This window comes from Diabrotica virgifera, chromosome 2, assembly GCF_917563875.1.
Source record: "Diabrotica virgifera virgifera chromosome 2, PGI_DIABVI_V3a".
NCBI lineage: Eukaryota > Metazoa > Arthropoda > Insecta > Coleoptera > Chrysomelidae > Diabrotica > Diabrotica virgifera.
The window spans coordinates 172,697,158-172,722,413 of NC_065444.1; the positions used below are offsets into that span (position 1 = coordinate 172,697,158).

A 25,256-nucleotide genomic window follows, 5' to 3' on the forward strand; every position below is an offset into this window, starting at 1 on the left:
ATTTATAATTTACATTTTTAGGTATATTTTGAAAAAGAAGCTACATCTCGATAAAAGGTGACTTATGAACAAAAGACTAAGAGACAAAAGTTTTAAAAACACTGTGTTTAACTAATGGTACCACAATAATAGTTTAATTGGAACGTACACAAACATTAGGGGGGTTTAAAGGAACAAAACCCCCATAAAATTTTTACGTAAATATATTGAAAAAGAAGCCGCATCTCAATAAAAACTGGCTTATCGAAAAAATACTAAGAGGCAAAAAAGTTTTAAAAACGTTGTGTTTAACTAATGGTACCACAATAATGAATTAATTGGAACGTACACAAAAGTTTGGGGGGGTTTAAGGGAACAAAATCCCCATAAATTTTTTATGGGGTGGACAAATTTCATTATAATTTTGTTTTAAGATGTTCCTGACATAAGAATTATACATGTCCATTTTCAATAAAAAATCTCTAATAGTTTTCGATATATTGAAAAAAATCGATTTTCATTTTGTAACTTCAAAGGGCTGTAACTTTTTTTGTGAGCACATTTGTACTAAGGTAAGTTAGGTTCAATCGAACTATTTTTGACCCCAGAATGTGTGGTATAATTTATGACCATTCTTTTCGGGACACCCTGTATAACAGACTTTTACTCTCTTACTTTAAAGTAAAATATTCAGTTTGTGTGCAAATTTTTGAATCAAACTTTAAAATGGTGTTTAAATGCTGTGTACCAAACAGGACTGAGAAGCAAATACTATGGACTATTGAAAAGAAGTAAGGAATATTCTTTTGCGTTACCTACTTTGCATCCATGTAATTTAAAAATTTTGTGTTAATTTCGGCGGTGCCTTAATGTCAGGATTGATGTGTTTATAAACTCTGCAATGTTACAAAAAGATACTGGAAATATTTTAATTTTATTATGAGCTTTAATTTTGGTACTTTCCTGTAAATTGTGCCGTTAATTTTTTAAATAAATATTTTAATTTTTGAATTTGGTTTTTCTACCTTTCCTATTATATGAACTATGTTTATAATTGCAGTAAAAGACTCCATAATGTAATGAAAATTACAAAAAATAATCGCTAATGTAAGAAACAATTGTCGATTATTTTTATAATTTGCATTATGTTATAGAATCTTGTTTTACTTACAATAATTAGCAAAAAAGCTTATTTGAACGTTTAAAAATCCCGCCATTACCCATTTAGTTCATGACTAAACCGGACAGAGGGTGCTGTATACATTGCAATTTTACGTATTAAAGAGTTGCCTATCTATCCTACTTATATATACCTTATCTATGGTTATACCTTTCAATGCGAAACTCAGATTGATGTAATAGGGCTTTTCATCGATTGTCATTTGTTTCGAGCTTCTGTCATGTGTCACATAATATTAATATATCTACGTCATACGTCTTTGGTTTGTGTCAAGGTATATACCAATAACGTATGACGTAGATATATTAATATTATGTGACACATGACAGAAGCTCGAAACAAATGACTGTGAATGAAAAGCCCTATAGCTACATGCTACATCATGGAACAAGGGGAATACCCGAATTGCAAACTCTCAGATTAATGACATCTGGATGGGAATAGTTAATATTAATTATACTAGTTATTAATAATAGAAATTGTTGGATGAAATACAAGCCGCATAACAAAATCGCATAAAAAAATCCGCATAAAAAGAGACCTTACTATAGTTACTTCTGAAATTAGACGTTACTTCTAAAATAACTTTCATTATCTCCATGTATCACAGCCACTTAGATCTAAATCGCTTTAAGATAATATGAGATAATAATAATATAATGACAAGCGACTACTACTAGGATTTTGTTTTTATTATCGTTACACATGATAATTGTAAAAATATTAGTAAAACATTGTGTCGCATTGTAATTACTAAAATCGATTATATCTATAACAAGAAATCGAACTTGACTGACTTGGCAACATTTAGCGCGCCTATGAGTATAATAATTACCATTATCACACTGTTGTGCCTTCGTTTTTGATAGTAGTGTCACGTACTGCCGATGCACTGTTGCCGCACTGTTGAAAGTTCGCAGATTTTTCGAAAAAAAAAATTGATGCTGCGCTTATGTAGATTCTTAATATTTATATACAAATATCTGTATTAATAGTCCAGTCGTCAGTCGTCACATATAATATGATCTCTAAAAATGAGACGAACAAGCTGAACAAGAATGTCAATTAAGGGACCTTAAGAGACCAAGGGACTAAAAAAAGATGCAAAAAAGTTTGCCACTCTTACTCCCGGACTTCACTAACGCCCCCCTTCCCTCATAAGGTGGCAAACGCTAAATATCGATTTACCAGTCGTCCGCCGCCCGTAGAAAAAAAAAGAAAGCTGAGATCATTTTAAACAAAAATCATTATTAGAACTTTTTGTATAGAATGAAACGTTCTCTCAGAACATTTCATTTAATTATAAAACAAAACTATATTTCTACTAATCTTTTATTTATTTATATCATAAGTGCAGAATATTTCATAATTTCTATTAGAATACTGGATTGATCATAATAAAATAGCAGCTAATATTCACCAAAATAATCAGTTTTGCTGTTATTATTATGACATCTGCATAAAAGTATGATATGTTCTGTGCGAGGTTACAAGTCGTTTCAAACATTTCAAATGATGTAAAACTTTTTCACAATGTGGAACAAAAATTTAATGCCGGGTTGCATCAACAAATCTTAAGCTCTAGCTGAGCCAGGCTCTGCTTATAGATAGTGCCGTTTTACATGGGTATGGTACGTTGCACCATAATTTTCGATTCTTATCTATGCAATCCACATGGCAATCCATTGTGGCAAGCTGAAAATTGATCTAAGACTGCATGGTACTACGCGTATATTTCGTAAGCTAAGCTTAAGGCACGTCTTAAGCTTGAGATGTGTTGGTGCAACCAGGCATAAATCAAGTTTAGTTTATATTTTGCTTTTTTTCTGCCAAATTCGCACTGTTTTCTACTGTTGATTACAAACTTCACAAACGATGTCGAATTAATCTAATATTTGCAAAATGTTAGATTGATTAAAGAACCATATAAATGTAACATTCCACATTGTTGACGAATATGAGCAGTCAGATAGAAAGGCGGGTACAAATTAAACCATGGTTTTTGGTACAATAAATGTAAGAAGATGCATTGCATGCATTTGTACATTTTTAAACGACTGTGAGTAACCATCAGTGCTATATTTTATATAATGTGGTTTTGGGCAGATCAAATGCCAGTTGCCGCACAATAATTAAAAATATAATAAATAAATAAAAAAATTGCTTTATTCAATTTCAAAAATATTGCTTCAATTTTAAAAATATAGAAAACATACAAGATCTTATGAAACTTCGGTCTAGCGTACAGTAACGCCTACTGTACCACTTATTTTTTGTATCTTTTTTGAGGTCCCAAAATTAACATTTTTAGCAAAATTCAGCAATCAAAAAACAGATTCACACCCAATAATGTCACTATAAAAATTACCAGACTCATCTTCTTTTTTGGTTGGTTATGTCGATTTTCCACGGCAATCCCTAAATATTATATTATACTACTTAATCAGCCGTGTGATGGATGACCGAAGTTAACTTTAACGTTTGAGATAAAGTTAATATAACTCTCAGGAATAACGATGCCCATAACTATTTAGGTAAAATTCGGTGTGATTTATCGGTCAGAGTTATGAGATAGTTATTTCATCAACGTTATACAGTGTGTCCACGGATGGGGTACCCAAGAGGAAAAACTTTTTTATTTTCAATTTTAGCGAAAAATGCCATTCTTGATAAAAAGTTTTGCTTCTTCTAAAACCCCATAAAACGAAATAAAATTCAAGTTTTTCAAATCCTGCTTAATTTTGTAGCCAATTTTATGTAAATGCCTATACATTTTTGCACTAAGTTCCAAATCGCAACAATTATCTAGTGTTGCCAAGCCACAATGTAGCTCAGTAACTGTCAACTCCGATAAATAATTTGCGAATTGTCATTTTTTCGATAATGTTAAGCGTTCACTAAAGAATTTATCTTATGATAAATTTCATTATTAAAATTCTTGGATTAATAATTATTCAATTATTAAATAATTTGATGTTTCAAGAAGAACGCCAAAGTCTGGCTTCATAATCCAAAAAAGCGAAAGGGTTGATCTCCCAAGTTATTATTAATACAATTTCAAACTTAGCGGAAAAAATTTATAGGGATTTACATAAAATTGGCTACAAAATTTAGCAGGATTTGAAAAACTCGAATTTTATTTCGTTTTATGGGGTTTTAGAACAAACAAAACTTTTTATCAAGAATGATATTTTTCGCTAAAATTGAAAATAAAAAAGCTTTTCCTCGCGCCTTGGGCACCGCATCCGTGGACACACTGTATTTAGAAATAACATTTGAGGAAAAAAGGTTGCAGTAACAAAGATAACCTTATGTAGAAATAGTACAAGTTGGAGTGGGCGCGAGAGATTGATCGGAACGTGCCACAGGCTTGACAGGATGGGAAGATACCCATAACAGCAGCGTTGCCAGACTTGGTGCAATTGTAACAATTTGATACAATTAACAACCAAACTTTTGATACTAAAGTATCTTAAAGTAAAACCTCCAATTTTGTGATATAAGAAATTTGTTTCAAATAACATTAAACGACGTTTTCTTACGTTTTTGTACAAAATGTGTCAAGAAATAACGCAAGTAGTTAAGTTAAATATGATACATCACACCAATTCGAGGATTATAACATAACTACAGGATAACTTTACGTTAACGATAACTTCGGTCATCCATCACACGGCTGAATACGTCGTCGCTTAAGAACTCTATAAACAACTGTTTTTATATAAATGCAGACTGAAAATCTAAAAATTAAAGGAATAACGCAGAAAACCCAAACAATCGCCTATATAACTTGTGATATATAAAGTGAATACATAGTGTCAAAATTTCAAAATTTAATGGAGTAAAGTTGCCTGCTTTTGGACCAATTACTAACAATCATTACGGCGCGGTAAATTTGACTTACTCCTCCTAGTTTAAAAATGAGGTATAGCATAATTTCAAGTGTGCTTTACACCACTGAAGTCGTTAAGAAAAGCCAAATAAAGTATAAAGTATAAAAAAATTTGAGTTTTACATTCCACTCTATTTTATCCATTTCAGTGAAACAAAAGCTTATTTTTTTATTTATTTTCGTTTCAATACACCACATGCCTACCAGGTATATATTTCATTCCTCTAAAAACGAACGAACAAAGAATTTTTTATCTATTTTACTCAAGAGAAACATTTTGTTTTGAGGAATGTCTCATGGTAAATTTATCCAGTTGGCGGTCGTCGTCTTTTATATAATGGGATTGTAACCCTGGAAGATCACACCTATTTTTTTTAACAGCATCCGCACACATGGGTATCAGATACCCAATGATTTTTTGTGAAGAAATAAAAAAAAGTAAACATTTTATGACTTCCAGAGACTGTCTAATCACTATTGAATACACAAGAAGGATTAATCATTTATTTTATTTTCTCTCTGTTAATTGTAGTATTACAAAAGAACAAAAAATATAAAAAAGAATTCAAAAATATTTTCTAAAAAACCAGAAACATAATTCAAAATATTTAAACTTAGTTTAACAACAAAATGGTCTTTCTAACTAAAAGCTAACACCTTTTGATTATAGAGCTTATATTCATTCTTAGCCAGGTATTTCAATTTCACTCATTTCGGTGACTCCATCCATAACACAGTTTAGCTCTATGCTCCATGCCCATGCAGAATGCTTTATGGCTAGCCCAGCATGCATATTTTGTTTTTACTTTATCGTACTATATACGTAGTATAGTATAATAGATAAAGTTATAGGATCGTGCAAAAAAAAAATTTTCAGATTTCACTTTTTTTCGACGTTTTGAGTCCCCCTGAGTCTAAAAAGCAAATAAAAAAAAACATGTCGGAAGTATGTACGTACGTACGTATGTCGCCACCGCCCAGCAAAAACTACCGAACCGATTTTGATGAAATTTGGTATGAGTAAGTTTAAGAGAATTTTGTCGAGAAACTAAGCTTTTAAAAAAAACCTCTCAAAGGGGGGCCGAAATAGGGGGGTTATTTAGGGCCCATTTTTGCAAATTTTGACCGAAATGAATGAAATTCAACTCAAAGTAAGATCATCGATAGGTAAATAAAAATACGGAATTTGACATTTCCAAATTCAAAATGGCGGCCAATATGGCCGACCGCCCACCCGACACATTTCCCTACCTATCTAAAAACTTGTTTAAGATAAGTTTAATTTGAAAAAGTCGTTATATAGCCTAAAGATGGGGCTATAAGAAGGATGTTATCGTTTTTCAGAAAAAGTTACGGGTTGCCTATATTTAAGGGGTCAAAATTTGACATAAATTTGAACTAGATTTTCTCAAAAATGGCTCCAAGGAATTTTTTTATTTTTTGAAATACTTTTGATATCCTATCGTTAAATTGAATGACATTAGTCAGATTTCTTAACTCCCCATAGGAGAAGAGTTATGAATTTTTTATAAAAAAATATTCGAGTGCCCGTAACTTCCTTCTTAATAGAAACTAAAATTTGAAATTTTGCAGACATATATGGTACTTTATTATCTATTATCACAATAAATTTTACCAAAAATATGGCTTCCGGTTGAACCGGAAATAAATAATAAAGCTTAATTTTTTAGATACGCCCTGTAAATTTTTAAATATTTTGAAAGAATGCAAAATTACCTTTCTAATGGCATAAAATTCATTGCTGTAGCTCAAAAACTCAAAAAGTTACGCTAAATAGAAATTTTGCTATAATCTTATGTGTGTCCTCTCTCACGCGATCATAGGAGAGCATTATTGTAGGGCAGTCAATGAGGGTATTTGGCTCCGAATTCCATCCTACTACATTGATGTACTTTATGTTTTCACAGTAAGTAGGGAATAGCTCAAGAAACAAAATCTACCCTATATACTATGGCGCTTTTATCTTGGGGCGGTTCCCACTTCTTCAAGGGGGTGGAAAATTTGTTGGTCAAAATAAGCACGGAAGTGGCTAAAGAACCTATTTCTAAGCAAAAACTGGTCTATATTTTTTTTGAGAACTCAATACTTTTTGAGTTATGCGTAGTTGAAAATTGGCCATTTTCATTGAAAAATGACACCTTTTCGGACGGATTTTTTATGAATACCTTAAAAACTATGCATCGAACTAAAAACACTATATAAAACATTTTTTAGATTATAAATAATAAAGAGATTCGTTCCTTCGTAAATGTTCTATTTATAATACAAAAAGAGATATGGTAGGTGAAAATAGTTTGTTTTTTGGTGCATGCTCAAATTGGTGTATTCAACTTGAAATAACAGAGGAGCGGTAGGTTTTAGGTGTATGATGCTACCAACACCTTTTGTAGTGTTTGAAAAGGCCTTTAAAACGAGCACCGTTAAATGCCGGTTACATACAAATTAAGCGAGATATGGTGCAAAAAAAATATATGACTAATGTACTTTAAGGAAAAATGAAAAGTATATACATTTAACTCCCCATCCACCATAATTTAAATGCATTGTTTTTCTTTTGCAATACCTTTTAATATAGTGTTATTTCTACTTTCAAAAAGTTGAACGGATTTAAAATGAATGGTTTTTGTAAAAAATGTGATCAAATCATAAAATGAATTTTTAAATTTTCTTAAAAATCTTCCTTTTTCTCCGTGTAATTCGAAAATAAAAATATTTCACCCCTGAGAAGTGGTGGGAACCGCCCCCATGATAAAAGCGCCATAGTATATAGGATAGACTTTGAATTAGGAGATTGGGCTACTCCCAAAATTTCATTAAAATCCATGCAGTAGGATAGAATTTGAAGATAATATCTTGTTCTTAATATCGCGCATTGACTAGAGTAATCGAAATAGAATGAAATGCAAATATTGTAAACTATTAATTTCTCAGAAAAATGAACTAATTTGAAATGAAAGTATGACTATAATATTCTATTGATGCAATAATCTATACATCTATAGTGTATCCCCGAAATATGGCATCGAACATTTTCTCAAATGCAGGAATTAATGATGCGTGGAACCATAAAATACTTTCAAGTACAGAAAGTGTTTCTAAAATATCAAAATAACGAGTAACTTTGCTATTTTTATAGAATGCCAGTATCTAGTACCATAACGATAATAGATCGGTACGATAAAGTTCTCGGGCGGCCCTTCCGTCCAGCGTTTTTTATCTCTTTCTTTGCAGATATAACAGCTAGTTGCTTTACTAAACTTGTGGGATGTTGTGTTGGTATGTCTTTAACTTGAAGGCACACCTGATCGCAAACCTCACACGTGGGTGCTACATACCCTAGCCTGTATTCAATAAATTTTCGTGATTGGAAATATTGTTCAATCGAGACCGCAACTACACACACGTCCTCGGCAGACTACAGACTGAATTTACATGAAGCGGCATTAATTATCATTGAAATCATAGGCGTAACCAGGGGGCGGTTTTGGGGGTTATAACCCCCCCCCCCCCCCCCATTTGGATGTACTTTGAGGTCTATACGCTTAACACCATTACTATTTCATAACCCCCAGAGACCATCACGTAGTTGTAACCTCCCCAACCCCCCTTAGGGTCATCCTGGTTACACCTCTGATTAAAATATGCGATTGAGTATGCTACATTCAGTTAGTTAAGTGTCTCGATGGGTATCTCACACCCAAGTATGAGCTTCCAGGGTTAATATTCAGAAGTCATTCTGAGGGGAATAGATGCTTATATACACTAGAGTAAATACATAATGTTTAACTTAGGAACTGTTCATTGGTATAAGGAGGGGTATATGAATTGAAATTAAACAAGGGCGATATTTCTATTAAAAAATTAACGACGAGTAGTTTGTTCGTATGTGTGTTTAGGGAGAAGGATGGCAATAGACAAACAATATTCGATTAGTTTATAAACTTAGTTCACATAATAAATCTGGATTCATAAAAATATTAAAATAAATTGATGTCATTAGTTTGTAAACGATTAGGTCTTGATAAAACTTTTTGATATATCTTCGATATATAGGGCTTTTCATTCACAGTCATTTGTTTCGAGCTTCTGTCATGTGTCACCTAATATTAATATATCTACGTCATACTTTATTGGCATATACCAATGATACAATCAAAGACGTATGACGTACATTTATTAATATTATGTCACACATGACAGAAGCTCGAAACAAATGACAATCGATGAAAAGCCCTATTGAAAAAAAATATATGATTGAAGTTATCAATGGATTTATTACTACAATAATAGAACTGGTAATCATAAGTACGTATGTAGTCAAGCTACTAGCTAACAAAAGCGACCGTGATCGAGTATTAACCTGCAAGCATATTTCCTCGACATTAATTTTTAAAACAGAAATAGTTATTTTTCTACGGCCGTGCTTAAACAACCACTTTCTAGCACGCATTTCGTTTCCGAAAGTTGCACTTTCCCGCAGGGCGTGCGTGAAAGTAAATTTTCCCACACGGCATGCGGGAAAGTAGAATACCTTCTAATATGGCATTATAATATACTATAATACATGCAATAAACTAATATTTAGATATTATTTACTAATTTATTTCAAATGTATCTTATTTTGTTCATGTTTTAATGAAATTAACGCAATAATTCTATGAAATAAGATTAATTTGACATAATATTTAAAATTAAATCAGTAGACAATTACAATGGTTTTAAATCGTCGCCATGAAAACCAATATCGTCGTCGTGGTAACACATCATATTGAAAGTTTGGTTTTGACAACCTTGTCAAAGAATTAATTTGTGTATTTTCACTCCTAAATAAAAATTGATATGGCTCTATTTTTTGTGGCTTTTTTCCAAACGTACGGCCCTAGAAAAAATATTGTTCCTAACGTATGCAGAAAGTGTCTTCCCCGCATCACTTTCCGCACTAGTTAGGAAAATATAAATTTGAAATAAATTAGTAACTAATATCTAAATATTAGTTTATTGCATGTATTTATATTATAATGCCATATTACAAGGTATTTTACTTTCCCGCACGCCGTGCGGAAAAATTTACTTTAAAGCACTACGTAAAAGTGGCTCTTTTAGCACGGCCGTAGAAAATAGTTATTTATGAAACAGTTCGTGAAGTATGCTTTTTCCGAACGCACGCGATGTTTAGAGCACGAGCGACAACGTGTAACGATCAGTATCCCGATCGTTACTATAAGATTCATTTCTGTAACTATTAAGTATGCAACCAGGTATACGTTCACTCGCATAGAGTGTAATCTAAACTTGAGCCCATTATAATTATTTTGGTTGGTAGTATGGTTAGTGAATTTAACATTTATTCGTTGGCTCATGTGTCAATGACAATTTCCGCCTGTTTGACAGGACGGGAAGAAAGTGAAAGAGGATGGTTACTTGATCTTCGGTAGCCGTCTGCAAATGATGTGATTTTCCAGCGACCGGTGTCTAGCCATTTTATTTTATTTAGAAAATAATTATTTAGTTGAAAAGGAATGCATTTAAGTTGGAAAGAAGTTTATTTTATGGTATAAATTATGGTGAGAGTGCTGTTTTAGTTCCAATATCGGAGGATTCTGGACATTGGGTAAGCGCCATTTTTTGTTCTTGCCAAGGAAAAAAAATAACCATTTTCTCATTTTCAATACCATACTTACATTAGGAAAATTGTTATTCTGTAACCATCAGGTCTTAAGTAGTCCCTATAACTACCAAATTTATGTATTCTACTGAGAAAGATTCTTTAAAATTATATGTCCAGTTCAAAGTAATTTCTGACTTAACGACATTTTCCTTTACTTTTAGTTTTACGTCTGTAAAGAAATCCTTCTTGTAACATCCAACTTTACAATCATATTTTGCAACAAGTAATCCTTAACCATAGTTTAGTTTTTCAAATGTCTTCACATGAAAAAAAAAATCAAGGTCAATCATACTTCACCTACACACATCAGTGATTCAACTTTTTGTTTCAAGTTTTTCTACAAACTTTTTATAAATACCTTCCTACATACCGTGTTTCATGTTACTCAAAAGAAGTAATATGACTGAAAGATTTTTGTTTTCTTTTAGTCGCTGGAGAATAGAAGATTTAGTCAAAAAAAGAAATAAGAATAATTTTTGGGAAAGAGTGGGAAATTTTGGGACATATTTGGAAGTTTTAATTTTATTGGAATCTGGGTTTTTATGGAATTTTTTTTTGGAATTCGCCGATACTGAGAGGTATCTCCAGTTGGTAACAAGGATACACCTCCCTCCTAGGTTGAGGAACACCGCAAGCTACCTTCCTTGGGCCTCTGATCATTCCCTGGAAAGAGTTGGAGAACCCATGGTCACTTGGTAGACCGGACAGGTTTTTATAAGTCAATTTGATTGTAATTTGTTTTAATAATATTTGCACTTTTACCTATTTTTTTTTTGTATCAATAACTTAATAATCCTAATAATAGTATACCTTCATTTTCTTAAACATAATTAAACTATACAATAATTTTTCAAAAATTTTATATTTCAAGGTTAGCTCATTTATTTTAAAATAGTAGGGGGGATTATAAACTATCTGTAAAGATAGTGTGCACATTATCTCAGTTTGAATCCTTATCGAAACTTTAATTTCATTGTCAGGTATTATACTTACGTTTATCACCTCCGAACAGATACGATATTGTCAGCCAATATTGGCTTCTTCATTAACAACAAATTTGTACATACCTTTTTACATTAATTAACTTTCATTTATAAACCATTCATTACATATTTTTCCCATATTGTAAAAACCTGTGTTATCAACAGGAGTGTCATAGCTTAGTACGTCCGGTTTAGCTAGTGTATAAAAATTGTATATAGGGGTTATAGGTTTGTTTCATTAAATTTGTTAGTTGTACCTAAATATATGTTTTATTTCCTATAAATTCGCAGATCTAGATAAAAGTAATAGTACTATAACAGTAATAAGTAGATGCAGGCAGCAGTATAAGTCACTCGGTGAAGTAAAATTCACCAGGCGCCCTCTTCCGTACTTCTAAATATCTTCTTGGTCAATATTTCTCTTCTTTTCATTCCTTTTTATTTTTAATTTATTTGCTTGAACACTTCAGTACTTTATTAGTTATCGTCTTATTTCGGGTGTGCAAGTTCGGCCTGATCCTCTCCTGAGTCACACAAAAAGTCTCTTACATATCCAGCTAGCCAGCTCAATAACACTTAACAAGCAGTTAAGCTACTCCTTCAAAGCTTATATCTATTCTTCCACATCAACTACCGATTTGTTATAATTAACACACAATTCGTTACAAACGGAGCGAGTGCTATACATCGCGTAAGTTCGCAAAAAGTACTTCACGCACAGTTTCATACAATATTTTATCTATGATGAACAAATAAAAAAATGTAACTCTTCGTCACTGGAATTTATTTCTATTCTACAATTTTTAGAACTTTGACATTTAAAAATTCTAACTTCTTTCAAACCACAAAACTGTCAAAACTTTTGTCATTTATTGCTCATTATGTCATCACCATGACAACGCGAAAGTTAAGGATATTTGATTATATGAAAGTGTGCCAAAAACAGTGCAAAAAAGTAAGTCCCATTTAGAATACATTGTTACTTCACGCACTGCTATCTATAATGAGTTTTCACAAACTAAAAACTTATACATAATATGACATAGAGTAGATAAAGAACTATTTCCTAACTAGTGCGGAAAGTGATACTTTCACGCACGAGACTGCCGTTGACCCGAACGACGCAATAGCGGAGTTCGGGCAAGCAGTCGAGTGCGGGGAAGACACTTTCCGCATGAGTTACGAACAATATTTTTTCTAGGGCCGTACATTTGGAAACAAACCACGACAAATAGAGTTATATCATTTTTTATTTAGGAGTGAAAATGTACAAATTAATTCTTTGACAAGGTTGTCAAAACCAAACTTTCAATATAATGAGTTACCACGGCGACGATATTGGTTTCCATGACGACGATTCAAAACCATTGTAATTGTCTACTGATCTGAATTTTAAATATTATGTCAAAATAATTTTATTTCATCGAATTATCGCGCTATCATTAAAACATGAACACAATAAGATAAATCTGAAATAAATTAGTAAATAATATCTAAATATTAGTTTATTGCATGTATTATAATATATTATAATGCAATATTACAAGGTATTTTACTTTCCCGCACGCCGTGTGGGAAAATTTACTTTAACGCACGCCGTGCGGGAAAGTGCAACTTTCGGAAACGAAATGCATGCGTGAAAGTGGCTCTTTTAGCACGGCCGTAGAAAAAATATCTTTTAAGTTGGAAACGTTCATTTTTTCGTGAAATTCACATTTTTGAACACTGGCTTGGATACGCGAATTACATTTTTTGTGTATATGACTATTCTATGTTTAGGAACACATTACCATTCAGTTTACTATGGAAATGGAAGAAAACAAACACCTATCACTTTTAGATGTATTAATAGAAGAAGCAATACTTGCAACTGCAATACTTGGGACATATTACAAGAGGCGAAAGATATGAACTGCTTCGAATAATTATGCAGGGGAAGATACCAGGAAAAAGGTCCACAGGAAGAAGACGAAACGTCTGGCTAAAGAATCTACGGGAATGGTATAGCTGTAGCAACAACGAATTGTTTCGGTCAGCAGTTTCGAAAATACGTATAACCCTGATGATCGATCACCAACCTTCGGAACGAAGATGGCACTTGAAGAAGAAGAATAGAAGAAGGAGGACGGACACATAGGATATACTATACAGTATACTAAAAATCCACACATACTGAGATATCCTACTAGATCTAAAGTGTACAACAGAGAAAAGAGGAAGAGTACTAAAAAACACAAAATAGAGACGATATTAAATACCGACAGAAAAATCCCAAGTATTTTACCGTCCGCAAAAACAAAAATATCATTAGAAAATCGAGGAATATACGAGATTCTATATGGCGACTGTGACAAATGGTACATCAGAGAGATCAATCAAAGAATCCATGTTAGATGAGAAGAACATCGAAATGCCACCGAAAGAAAATCCCCTGCAAAACATGTTCCAAATACAGAACATAAAATAAAACTGAACCAAATAACGATGCTAGCGTTGAACTAGCTAACACTGAAATTAAAAGAAAATGAGAAATCAGAGAAGCAATATAAATTGAAAGAATCTCTTCTTCTTCTCGTTGTCCTTATGCCCAATAAGAGCGTTGGACTTTGCTATCACTTATACATCTTTTACCCATTTCTTCCACGCCCATCACTTCGAAAAAATAAATCCCAAGAATCTAAATCAAAGCGATAACGCTCAAAGGCTTCCAATAATATGGAAAATAGTGTTGAAGAAAAATACAGAAAATAAATCAGGCACCAAGACCGACGAGTAGAGCCCAACCTACCTATACACGTACCATCATCAGAAGCGCTGTCAAGGACCGATCGGAAGGAGGCCGCCAAGATCTATTGTTTAAGCAACAGATTTAAGCGGGAGAATCAGTTTACTTCAAGCACCAATAAGCAGGGCCGCCGAGAGAGATGAGCGGGCCCCGGTAAAAAGTGAAGAGCGGGCCCCCGGCAAAAAGTTAAGAGCGAAAAAATTGTTTATTTTTTATAGAAATACATAAAAGTATCAATAATAAATAATAATAAATATTTCAAATATAAATTTTATTCAATTTTGAGTAGGTATATTTTTATAATAGTGAAAGTATTTGGAATACATACCAGTACTCTTCGATTTTTTTGATTGGCAAAGATGTCTATAATTTTCGAAAAATCGCATGATTTTACAAAATCATTCTTAATGCACAAAGTTGGTAGGCCAGTTAACCGATCCTGTTTCATTGTAGATCTCATAGCATTTTTTATGCGAGAAAGAAAACTAAAGGATATTTTCCCTTTTGCGACTACCACCGATAATGTGCAAAATATTCTTGCCGCTATAACGACGCGACTTAGGAAATAATGATTCCAATTTAGGATGTTTAATATTTTTAAGTAAATCTAGTGGAGAAAGTTGAGATTCACAAATATTCTCCTTGTATATCGCTCTATCGTCTTCTTTATAAAACTCGCGCAATATATAATTTTTTTTCTTAATATTCTTAATATTAATCATAATCTCAATCTTAATATTATCTTCATCTCATAATGTCCATAAAATGTTAAATAGCGAATGAATTTCGATTGCCGCATTAAATATTCTGGTTAAGTTGCTTAGTATACAATATATGACAAAATTAAATATTTCACAGCGAAATATTGCGCCGGGCTCAAAATTATCAGTCGTCTCAATACTAAGCCCTATATTTCAAAATAGAGGTAAAAGTCATATTAAATATAGCTGAGTATTAATTAAACGCATTATGCACGTATACGCCAGTCAATGGGAGCAAGAATAGGATATTACCTCCGAATTCTATCCTACTGCATGGATTTTAATGAAATTTTGGGCCTAGCCTCTACTTATTTCCTAATTCAAAGTCTACTCTATGCCGATATGTGCTTTTATCTTGGGGGTGGTTCCCACCCCTTCTTAGGGGTGGAAAATTTTTTGGATAAAATTACCACGGAACTCGCTAGAGAACCCACTTCTAAGCAAAAACTGTTCTATATTTTTTTTGAAACTCAATACTTTTTGAGATTTTCGTGTTTGAAAGTTGGCCATTTTCATTGAAACATAATACCTTTTAGAACGATTTTTTGCGAATACCTTAAAAACTATGCATCTAACTAAAAAAACTATATTAAACATTTGTGTAGGTTATAAAAAACAAAGAGACACAGGCCTTCATAAATCTTCTAATTATAATACAACAAGAGATTTGGTAGGTGAAAATAGTTTGTTTTTGGTACATTCTCAAATTGGTGTATTCAACTTGAAATAACAGAGAAACGGTCAACTTTAGGTGTATAACGCTACTACCTTTTGTAGTGCTTGAAAAGACCTTTAAAATGAGCTATATTAGAAGTCCATTACATTAAAACTAAGCGAGATATGCTGCAAACAAAATTGATAAGTAATGTATTTTAAGAAAAAATGAGAAGTAATTTTAACCCCCATCCACCAAAATGTAAATGCATCGTTTTCCTTCTACAATACCTTTTATTATAGTGTTATTTATATATTCAAAAAGTTGGACGGGTTTAAAATGAATGGTTTTTGAAAAAAAAAGGTCAAATTATAGAGCGCATTTTTAAATTTTCTTAAAAATCTTCCTTTTTCTCCATGTAACTTGAACATGATAAGAGATATAGTAATGAAAAATAAAAAAGAAATTTATATCTGGAAAAGCCCTACATTTTTGTGTGGTATCTTTTTTCGCATCTCTTATCTTTTTTGAGTTACATGGAGGAGAAGGAAGATTTTTAAGAAAATTTAAAAATGTGCTCTATAAATTAATCTTATCTTTTTCAAAAACCGTTCATTGTAATCCAGTCCAACTTTTTGAACATAGAAATAACACTATAATGAAAAGTATTGTAGAAGGAAAACGAAGTATTTAAGTTCTAATCGATGAGGGGTTAAATATACTTCTCATTTCTTCTTAAAATATATTAGTCATCAATTTTTTGCAGAATATCTCGCTTAGTTTGAATGTGGTCGACATTTAGTATTGCTCATTTTAAAGGTCTTTTCAAGCCCTACAAAAGTCATTAGTATCATTATACACCTAAAATCGACAGTTTCTCTGTTACTTCAAGTTGAATAAACCGATTTGAGCATGCAGCAAAAAAATAAACTCTTCTTAGCTACCATATCCCTCTTTGTATTTTAACTAGAAGATTTATGAAGAAACAAATCTCTTTGTTTTTTTATAAGCTACAGAATATTTTATAAAGTTTTTTTGGTAGATGCATATTTTTTAAGGTATTCGCAAAAATCCGTCCGAAAAGGTGGAATTTTTCAATGAAAATGGCCAATTTTCAACCACGAATAACTCAAAAAGTATTGAGTTTTCAAAAAATAATTATAGAACAGTTTTTGCTTAAAATTAGGTTCTCTAGCCTCTTCCATGGCTATTTTAAATAAAACAATTTTCACCGCCGAGAAGGGGTGGGAACCACCCCCAAGATAAAAGCGCACAGCGGCATAGGGTAGACTTTGTTGCTTGAGCTATTCCCTACTTACTGTAAAAATATCAAGTAAATCGATTTAGTAGGATGGAATTCGGAGCCAAATACCCTCATCAACTGCCCTAATAAAGCGAGGAGCAAAAAAAAACGGGAAAAAATACGTCTTTGATCTGGTCGACGCCGGGCCCCTTACATCGTCGGGCCCCGGTAAAATGTACCGGCTGTACCCCCCTCTCGGGTAAGGTACATTACCAATGTACCTTATAATAAGTAGCGTTATTATCTGACAATGAAAGTGCGAATGTGCCGAATCGTCGTCAAAACATTGGTCTTTCTCAAAACTGTAATTTATTTTACGCAGAGTCAAACTCGGAAAACCACAAAAAGTACATATTTATAGCTACCGCGGAAATTTTAGGTGTAACATACTTTCGTCTGAAATTCCTTGTTTGATCGGTCTAAGGTTAATAATACACTTTATTCTTGTTCAAACGTTTCGGCGAATTGCTATTTTCAATTAACACGTTCTGTTTAATTCTATAGTAATGTATCCTATCTTTTCTTATTGTGATTTCATGTGCTATATTATGTAAGTTGAATTACAGTCCTCATCATTTCCTTTATAAACTAAATCCGATTCACTCTCTTTATTAACAAAATAATTAGGTTCGATTTAAAAAAGATTGAATGGTTGTTTTTGATGAATTACCTCCAAAATATATGTTTTATGTAGAAAAGCATCAATGAATTAACAGTGAAATTCTAACTTTATCCTAAATAAATGAAGTTAACAAATAAAACAATATTGTCATAAAAATAGAAAAATATACTTGTATTAAATTAAGTAAGCTAGATAATTCTTACCTTAATGGATCTTTGGTATGGCGAATGTATCTTGAACATTCCCGTTTGTGAAAAGTTGCCTCTATCCAACTCCTTGCTGGAGCCTAAAATGAAACCAATATTAGTTTTCTGTAAACGGGCATAATGCTCAATACTGTATGGAGGAGATTCATACGCAACATTCAAAAAAAGTTAAAATTTGAGCGGCTGTTATAAAAAGCCATTTTTAACACACAGTCACAATTTCATAATTTTGTGTTTCCTTTTTACAACCATATCGCCTTGTTGCCAGACTTTTTTGCAATCCTGTATATTTTTACCGAACAACTTCTACTCGACAAAAGAAACTATCAACTGAAGAGCCTATACTAAATTTACAATCAAGATGCAGTAGAAATAAACAAACCAAGACACGTTAAATGCTACTAGGAGCACTCCCAAATCATAATTTGCAATGTATATACATTGTAAATCTCAAATCACGATTTCCAAAGTTTATACATCGTAAATTATGATTCGGGACTGCTCCTATTAGCATTTAACGTGTCTTGGTTTGTTTATGTCTACCGCATCTTGATTGTAAATTTAGTATAGGTATTTTATTTTCGATTCATTTCTAACAACGTATTTGATACAAAATACAGTTGGAACAATGAAAGAATACCCATGAACGATAATATCAATCACATATGTTGTATTTGCTGTTTTTTTTTCATATATAACAAACGAGAAAGATAGATTATTAATAATCTGAATAATATGTGATTGATGTGATCGTTCATGGGTATTCTTTCATTTTTACGACTGTAATGACCTAAGTAATGATATAAGTGACCATGTATACAATGGGTCAGAAGTCTGACCTAAATCGATAGGTTAAAAATCGTAACCATGTTTTTAATTATTGCTTGGAACAAGCAATTGAAATAGTTTGTGAAAACGTAGAACATTTATTATTAGTGTTTTAACAAATAAATTTTATGTTATATCTTGTAGAAAATTATAGTTTTAGCTTTAGATACGACTAAACACAATTCCCTAGAGAATCATTTGTAATCATTGCATTGAGTATGAAGCTAAAAAGCGTTAAAAACAATATTTCAACTTTTATTCGGAAATCAGTTTTCCCGCAGAAGTTTTGTCGTGTTTCATTATTGCATTCTGGAAATATTGGAAATCTTATTGAAGCGAAGTGAATTATAAATATATTATTAGGAAAGTTTGAGCAGCAGATATATTCTCTAGAATAAGTTTAAAAAATAGATTTTACCAGTTATTAAAAAACGAGAAAATTCAGTTTAATATTTTATTACGATAAAAGTTTAAAAGGAAAACATTGTTAAAATTATTTTATGATCTACGAACGCAAAAAAGCATTAACCCATAAAAAATAGATTTCTGTTTATAACCACACATATTGCTAATAATTATAAACTGCAATATCGATCAATCACTAGATAATAACTAGATTAAGCACTAGATCCAACTCCTATACTAGATGACAAAAAGTATAATTTATACTTTTTAGATGTTATTTTAAGGCAGCTTACTGCTTTTTCATTAATGACATTACGTAGGTAAGGACAGATAACTCGTATATATTTGTATGAGAAAAGTCTGTCGCCTCAACACTATCTCTAGTTTACTACAAATTTTGTATATGTTATAGTCAAAGCCCGACTCTCAGGCATTCCTAGGTTTGACTAGGCAATCCTCAGGTCTGACTGACGGTCTTAGTCAAAGCCCGAAATAAATTACAGTTTAGGCCAGTCAAACCTAGGAGAGACTAAGTTGGTCAGGCAAAGGTCGAAATTTAATTTTATGAAATCGGGGTTTGACTAGTCAAATCTCGATCAGCTATTAAAATGTTGTAATTTGTTAGATTAGGTTTAATAAAACGTTATTTTTTAATTTTAATGTTTATTATTTTTATATTGTCGCAATTAAAATAAAAAAATAGTGTTTATTCTTACATGTTGAGGTATTATGGCATTGATGCCTGGTTGCACCAACAGATCTTAAGCTCCAGCTTAGCTAAGCTCTACTTATAGATAGAGCCTCCTTGAGTATCACTTACGTTTCTCCATAATTTTAGACTATTACCTTATTATCAATTATATCTATTATTATATTATGGTATTCTTATTGTAATATATTATAATTATATTATATTAATTCTTATGATATTCTCGACTTAAGCTTAAGATCTGTTGGTGCAACCGGGCATTAGAGTTGCACAATACGTTGGACCTTTTACACTTACATACTTTTGAAGAGCATTTATTATTGCAGTAGCATTTTATAAAGCCTTGTCCTGCAAATTTAGAATTTTTTGTACTAATTTCTCTTTGAGACTGCTTAACGTCTGGAACATCTTCGAAATTAAGAAAATTCTCTTTGTATTATCTTATTTGATTTCTTGAAAAAAGTGTGTTTATTGTTCCTAATTGTGTACCAACTCTATATAAAACGTCAATTGTTTTATCTTGTATGATATCCAAAATATTTCGAGCATCTCCTGTGACCCTATCAAAGCTGGGGAGAGGTATTATTACAGTTTTTCCGATAGAAATTGAAGGAAATTTGTTTTCGCTTAATTGTTTCATAGCATTATCCTGGGCATTAAGACCTTCAATCGCCTTTCCTTTATTTATTTTAATATTTTCTGTCTGTGCACAACGCATGCATGTACCTTTTCTGTCAAAACCTTCATAGTATGCACCAAGTGTGCTGTCAGCGTACACAACATGTACCACCTAATTACAAATTATGCGCGTATGTGTGTCAAAACTCTCTTTTTGGCAAATACAACAAACCACTTTTGAAGAAGTAATCTGAATTGTTTGACAATTTTCTTCTTCTCCTAGTGATGACGGTCCAGGGGCTTCCTTAGTATTATGGTGATCCTTAGTTTTTTCTCCGATTGCAATACATACCTTCTTTCACAGTTGACGATGACATTCCCATTCCACCTGTTTGTGCTAAAATAAAATTCATATACTTAGTCAAACCAAATTACGTTTTTGAAGAAATCAAATAAGACAATGCAAAGAGAATTTTCTTAATTTCGAAGATGTTCCAAATGTTAAACTGTCTCTATAAAGAGAAATTTGTAAAAAAGGTTCTAAATTTGGAGGACAAGGCTTTATAAAATGCTACTGCAATAAGAAATACTCTTCAAAATTATGTAAGTGTAAAAGGTATAACGTATTGTGCAACTCTAAATTCTATAATGCCTCAACATGTGAAAATAAACACTCATTTTTTTATTTTAATTACGACAATATAAAAATAATAAACATAAAATTAAAAAATGACGTTTTATTAAACCTAATCTAACATATTACGACATTTCAATAACTGATCGGGGTTTGACTAGTCAAACCCCGAACAGATTTCATAAAATAAAATTTCGACCTTTGCCTGACCAACTTAGTCTCTCCTAGGTTTGACTAGTCAAAGGCCGAAACTTTAATTTATTTCGGACTTTGACTAAGACCGTCAGTCAGACCTGAAGATTGCCTAGTCAAACTTAGGAGTGCCTGAAATTCGGGCTTTGACTATAACATATACACAAAAGAAGGTACAGTTGAGTCCGCGAGTCTTTACACATTCGTCATCATTTAAAGCATACGAAATAAGTCGGAAATTTACTAAACGCAACAGAAAGTGGATATTATTCCGATCATGGGTTATAGTATAAAATTTTAACGTTATCAAATAAATAAAATGTCAAATTTAAGTTTCGCTTTAAAATTTTGGTGCATAATTACAGCTACATTTGAAGTAGCTTAATAAATTCTTTTATTATCATTGATTAATAAATAAATAAACAATTTATAAAAAAATTCAATAACATATTTTTTTTTGTTATTTTATTCACTTTGGCGAAACATTAAACACAAGCATTCCTTAACTGTGTCAACAATGAGGTTAGCTTTGTACGTTGTCAAAATTTATCGTAAAATAACATAAACTTATCACGAAATTTCTAACTCCAATATAAAATTAGTTGTGAAAACAACTGTTTCTATACTATAAAAAAACTTCAAAATGCAAAAATTCGACAAAATAACAGCAAAAAATCAACAAACTGACAGCCACAAAAGTAAACAAACCAAAACGTCAGAAATTGTACTTAAAATATGTGAAAACATCCCCAATCGTCTTTCTTTTACCTATCTCTTTTCAAAGCACTGAGTCTAAATCGTTCACAAAAACAGCATGTGTTTTTACTTAATAACAGGCGGCAGCTGGTTTGTCATTAGTTTTATGCTTGGAAGAGAATGATGCTAGATAAAAAGTATGTGTTTTATCTCGCCAGGTATTAATGACGCACGGGTAAAGACTCGCGGACTCAACTGTATGTGTTCAGATCAATATGTCGATTAGAACAAAACTTTAATGGCATAATTGTCTAATTATAGGTATACATAGTTCTCCAAATTTTTCCTTAAAAGAAGATACATTCTCGTAGTAAAATCTCGTAACTGGTCAATCATTCTTACCTTATAAAAAAGATTTTGGAGTCACCGAAAAGGAAAAAATCCATTCTCACATTTTTATATTTTACAATTGAGCCGATGTTATTAGAAATGCAAGAAAAAAATCACTTTAAAATGATACAGACGAATGACGTTTTCCACAAGTGTCTGGACGAAACGTCACAAAGTAAAAAGTTTTATTAGGTAATCTTAAGATCGAATGGCTTACGATTCAATGGCTCTATTATCACAAAGATTACCATTATAGATTTAAGTATAAATACACAAATCAAGAAGATGCTTACTTTCAAGCTGTCCAAATAGCGTACCAAATTGGCAATAGTGATTTCATGATCTGAACAAGAAATACTTTACCCATGCGGTAATTTCATTGGTGATTTGAAAAGGAAAGATCTGAACTACTTTTACTTGACATGTACTTGAAAGGAAGAACAGCTACTTGAATTTTCAGACGAATCGGATTAAAAATTATTTGGTATAATCCATTGTTACGGAGCTTATTAGTCCAGTCGGGTTAGACGAATAACTGGCCTAACCTTGCATTAGGAGCTGCCCCAAATTTTATTTTTCTAATCTTTAGAGGAGGTCAATAGTAGTGTAAATTTAAAATCTCGACTGAATTCCTCCGATGCGTTAGCCGCCATCTTGATTTTAAACGAGAACCGTTTTTGCTCAATATCTCCGCCATTTTCAACTTTCGACAAAAAGTATAACAACCAAAATTGTTGAAAATGTGATTTTATATCATTTCTATTGTTACAATTTTTTCGTGTCGTCGATATTTTCCGAGTTAGGGAGGAAAATAGTGAAAGTTAGAGCATAATTATTGAATTATCTCGTTTATTATTAGTTTTACGACAAAAATGTTCGTATATAAAAATAGAGAGAATTAAATTCTAGACAATTTTAGTCTCTTTCATTTTTTGCCAAAGTTAATATTTAAGGTAGTACGTATGCGATAATAGCGCGAGCGTAAGACCTGATTGATTTTGTAGCAATTGTTTTTGTTTAATATTTCCGCCATTTTCAACTAAAATTGTTCCAAACATGATTTCCTACAATTTCTTTTTAACAATTTTTTTCATGCGGTTGATATTTTCCGAGTTAAGTGGGAAAATAGTAAAAAGTGGTGGGAGAGCATAATTACTGAATTGAATCTTGTTTCCGAGCTGCCCAAATTTTATAATTCTATCCTTTGGGGGAGATCAATAGTAGTGTAAATTTAAAATCTCGACTGAATTCTGCGGTTGCATTAGCCGCCATATTGATTTTAAAGGAGAATCGTTGTTGCTTAATATCTCCGCCATTTTCAACTTTTCGACAAAACGGTAGGAACTAAAATTGTTGGAAACGCAATTTCCTACAATTTCTTTTCCACAATTTTTTTATGGGATCAATATTCTCCGAGTTAAGGGAGAAAAGTATTGGAAGCGGAGGGGAAGCATAATTAGTGAATTGTCTCAGTTATTATTAACTTTACGACATAATTGTACATAAACAAAAATAAAGAGAATTCTATTTTATACAATTTCTGAAACTTCCAATGAAACACCAACCAAACTAATTTCATAAAAGGTATAAATGATAACTTATATGCATTAAGTTCACTTAATTTTATTAACTAACGGGTTTTATTGGTTGAATCTGTCTATCGATAAATAAGTTTCATGTCAGCTAACATATTTTAATATTTCAACAATTTTTTTTAAACTTTGGACCCTGTTGGGGGGAATTTTCCCATTCCCCCCTCGTAGACCTGCCAGTGGTTTTCTCGAAAAATTGTAGTAAATCGTAATTGCTACAATTTCAGTCCTTACACTTTTTGTCGAAAAGTTGAAAATGACGGAGATATTGAACAAAAACAATTGCTATAAAATCAATCAGGTCTAAATACTCTCGCGCCTTTACCGCATACATACTATCTTAAATATTAATTTTATCAAAAAAATGAAAGAGATCAAAATTGTACAAAATTTAATTCTCTTCATTTTTGTATAGATTCAAATTTGCTGTAAAACCAATAATAAACGAGATAATTCAATAAATTAATAATTATGCTCTAACTGTCACTATTTTTCCCCATAACTCGGAAAATATCGACCGCACGAAAAAACTTTTAATAAACGAAATGATAGAAAATCGCATTTCCAACAATTTCAGTTTCTACACTTTTTATCGAAAAGTTGAAAATGGCGGAGATATTGAGCAAAAATGGTTCTCGTTTAAAATCAAGATGGCGGCTAACACAACGGTCAAATTCAGTCGAGATTTTAAATTTATGCTACTATTGACCCTTTCTAAAGATTAGAAAAATAAAATTTGGGGCAGCTCGTAATGCAAGGTCAAATGCTATCCCGACTGGGCTAATAGACGATAGTCTGGAATTCTTTTTTCTAAAGTTTATTCTGCGAAAGATGAAGTTTTTCAATCCTAAAAGCAACATTAATAATATTAAAAATATTCAAAATATTACTAAAAGATTTTTAAATTGAAAAACTTATTGGTACATTTTCCTGGTGACACCTCCAAGGCTTCTACAATTTGCAAGCCAAATGGATGCTGCAGTGAAGACAAAGGGAAGGAATTCTACACTATGCAATTCACATCCCCGTCTGCAGCTTGGTAAAGTTCCAACGGAAAATGCACCTCAGTTACTCTACGGAGTAATACGAATATAAAATAAAAATGTATACCATTTTTATTCAGTTGCAATGCGAAGG

General features: G+C 32.1%; 1 protein-coding gene across 12 annotated transcripts in view; it reads right to left on the minus strand.

Annotated features, from left to right (window-relative positions):
- Positions 1–25,256, minus strand: part of LOC114331473 (transient receptor potential cation channel trpm) — a 1,429,758-nt gene that overhangs the window by 793,460 nt on the left and 611,042 nt on the right. For all 12 annotated transcript variants that reach the window (XM_050642920.1, XM_050642916.1, XM_050642919.1 and 9 more), the window contains one exon: positions 18,053–18,135. In XM_050642920.1, coding sequence (XP_050498877.1) covers positions 18,053–18,135 — 83 coding nt within the window. The remainder of the gene's footprint in view (positions 1–18,052; positions 18,136–25,256) is intronic.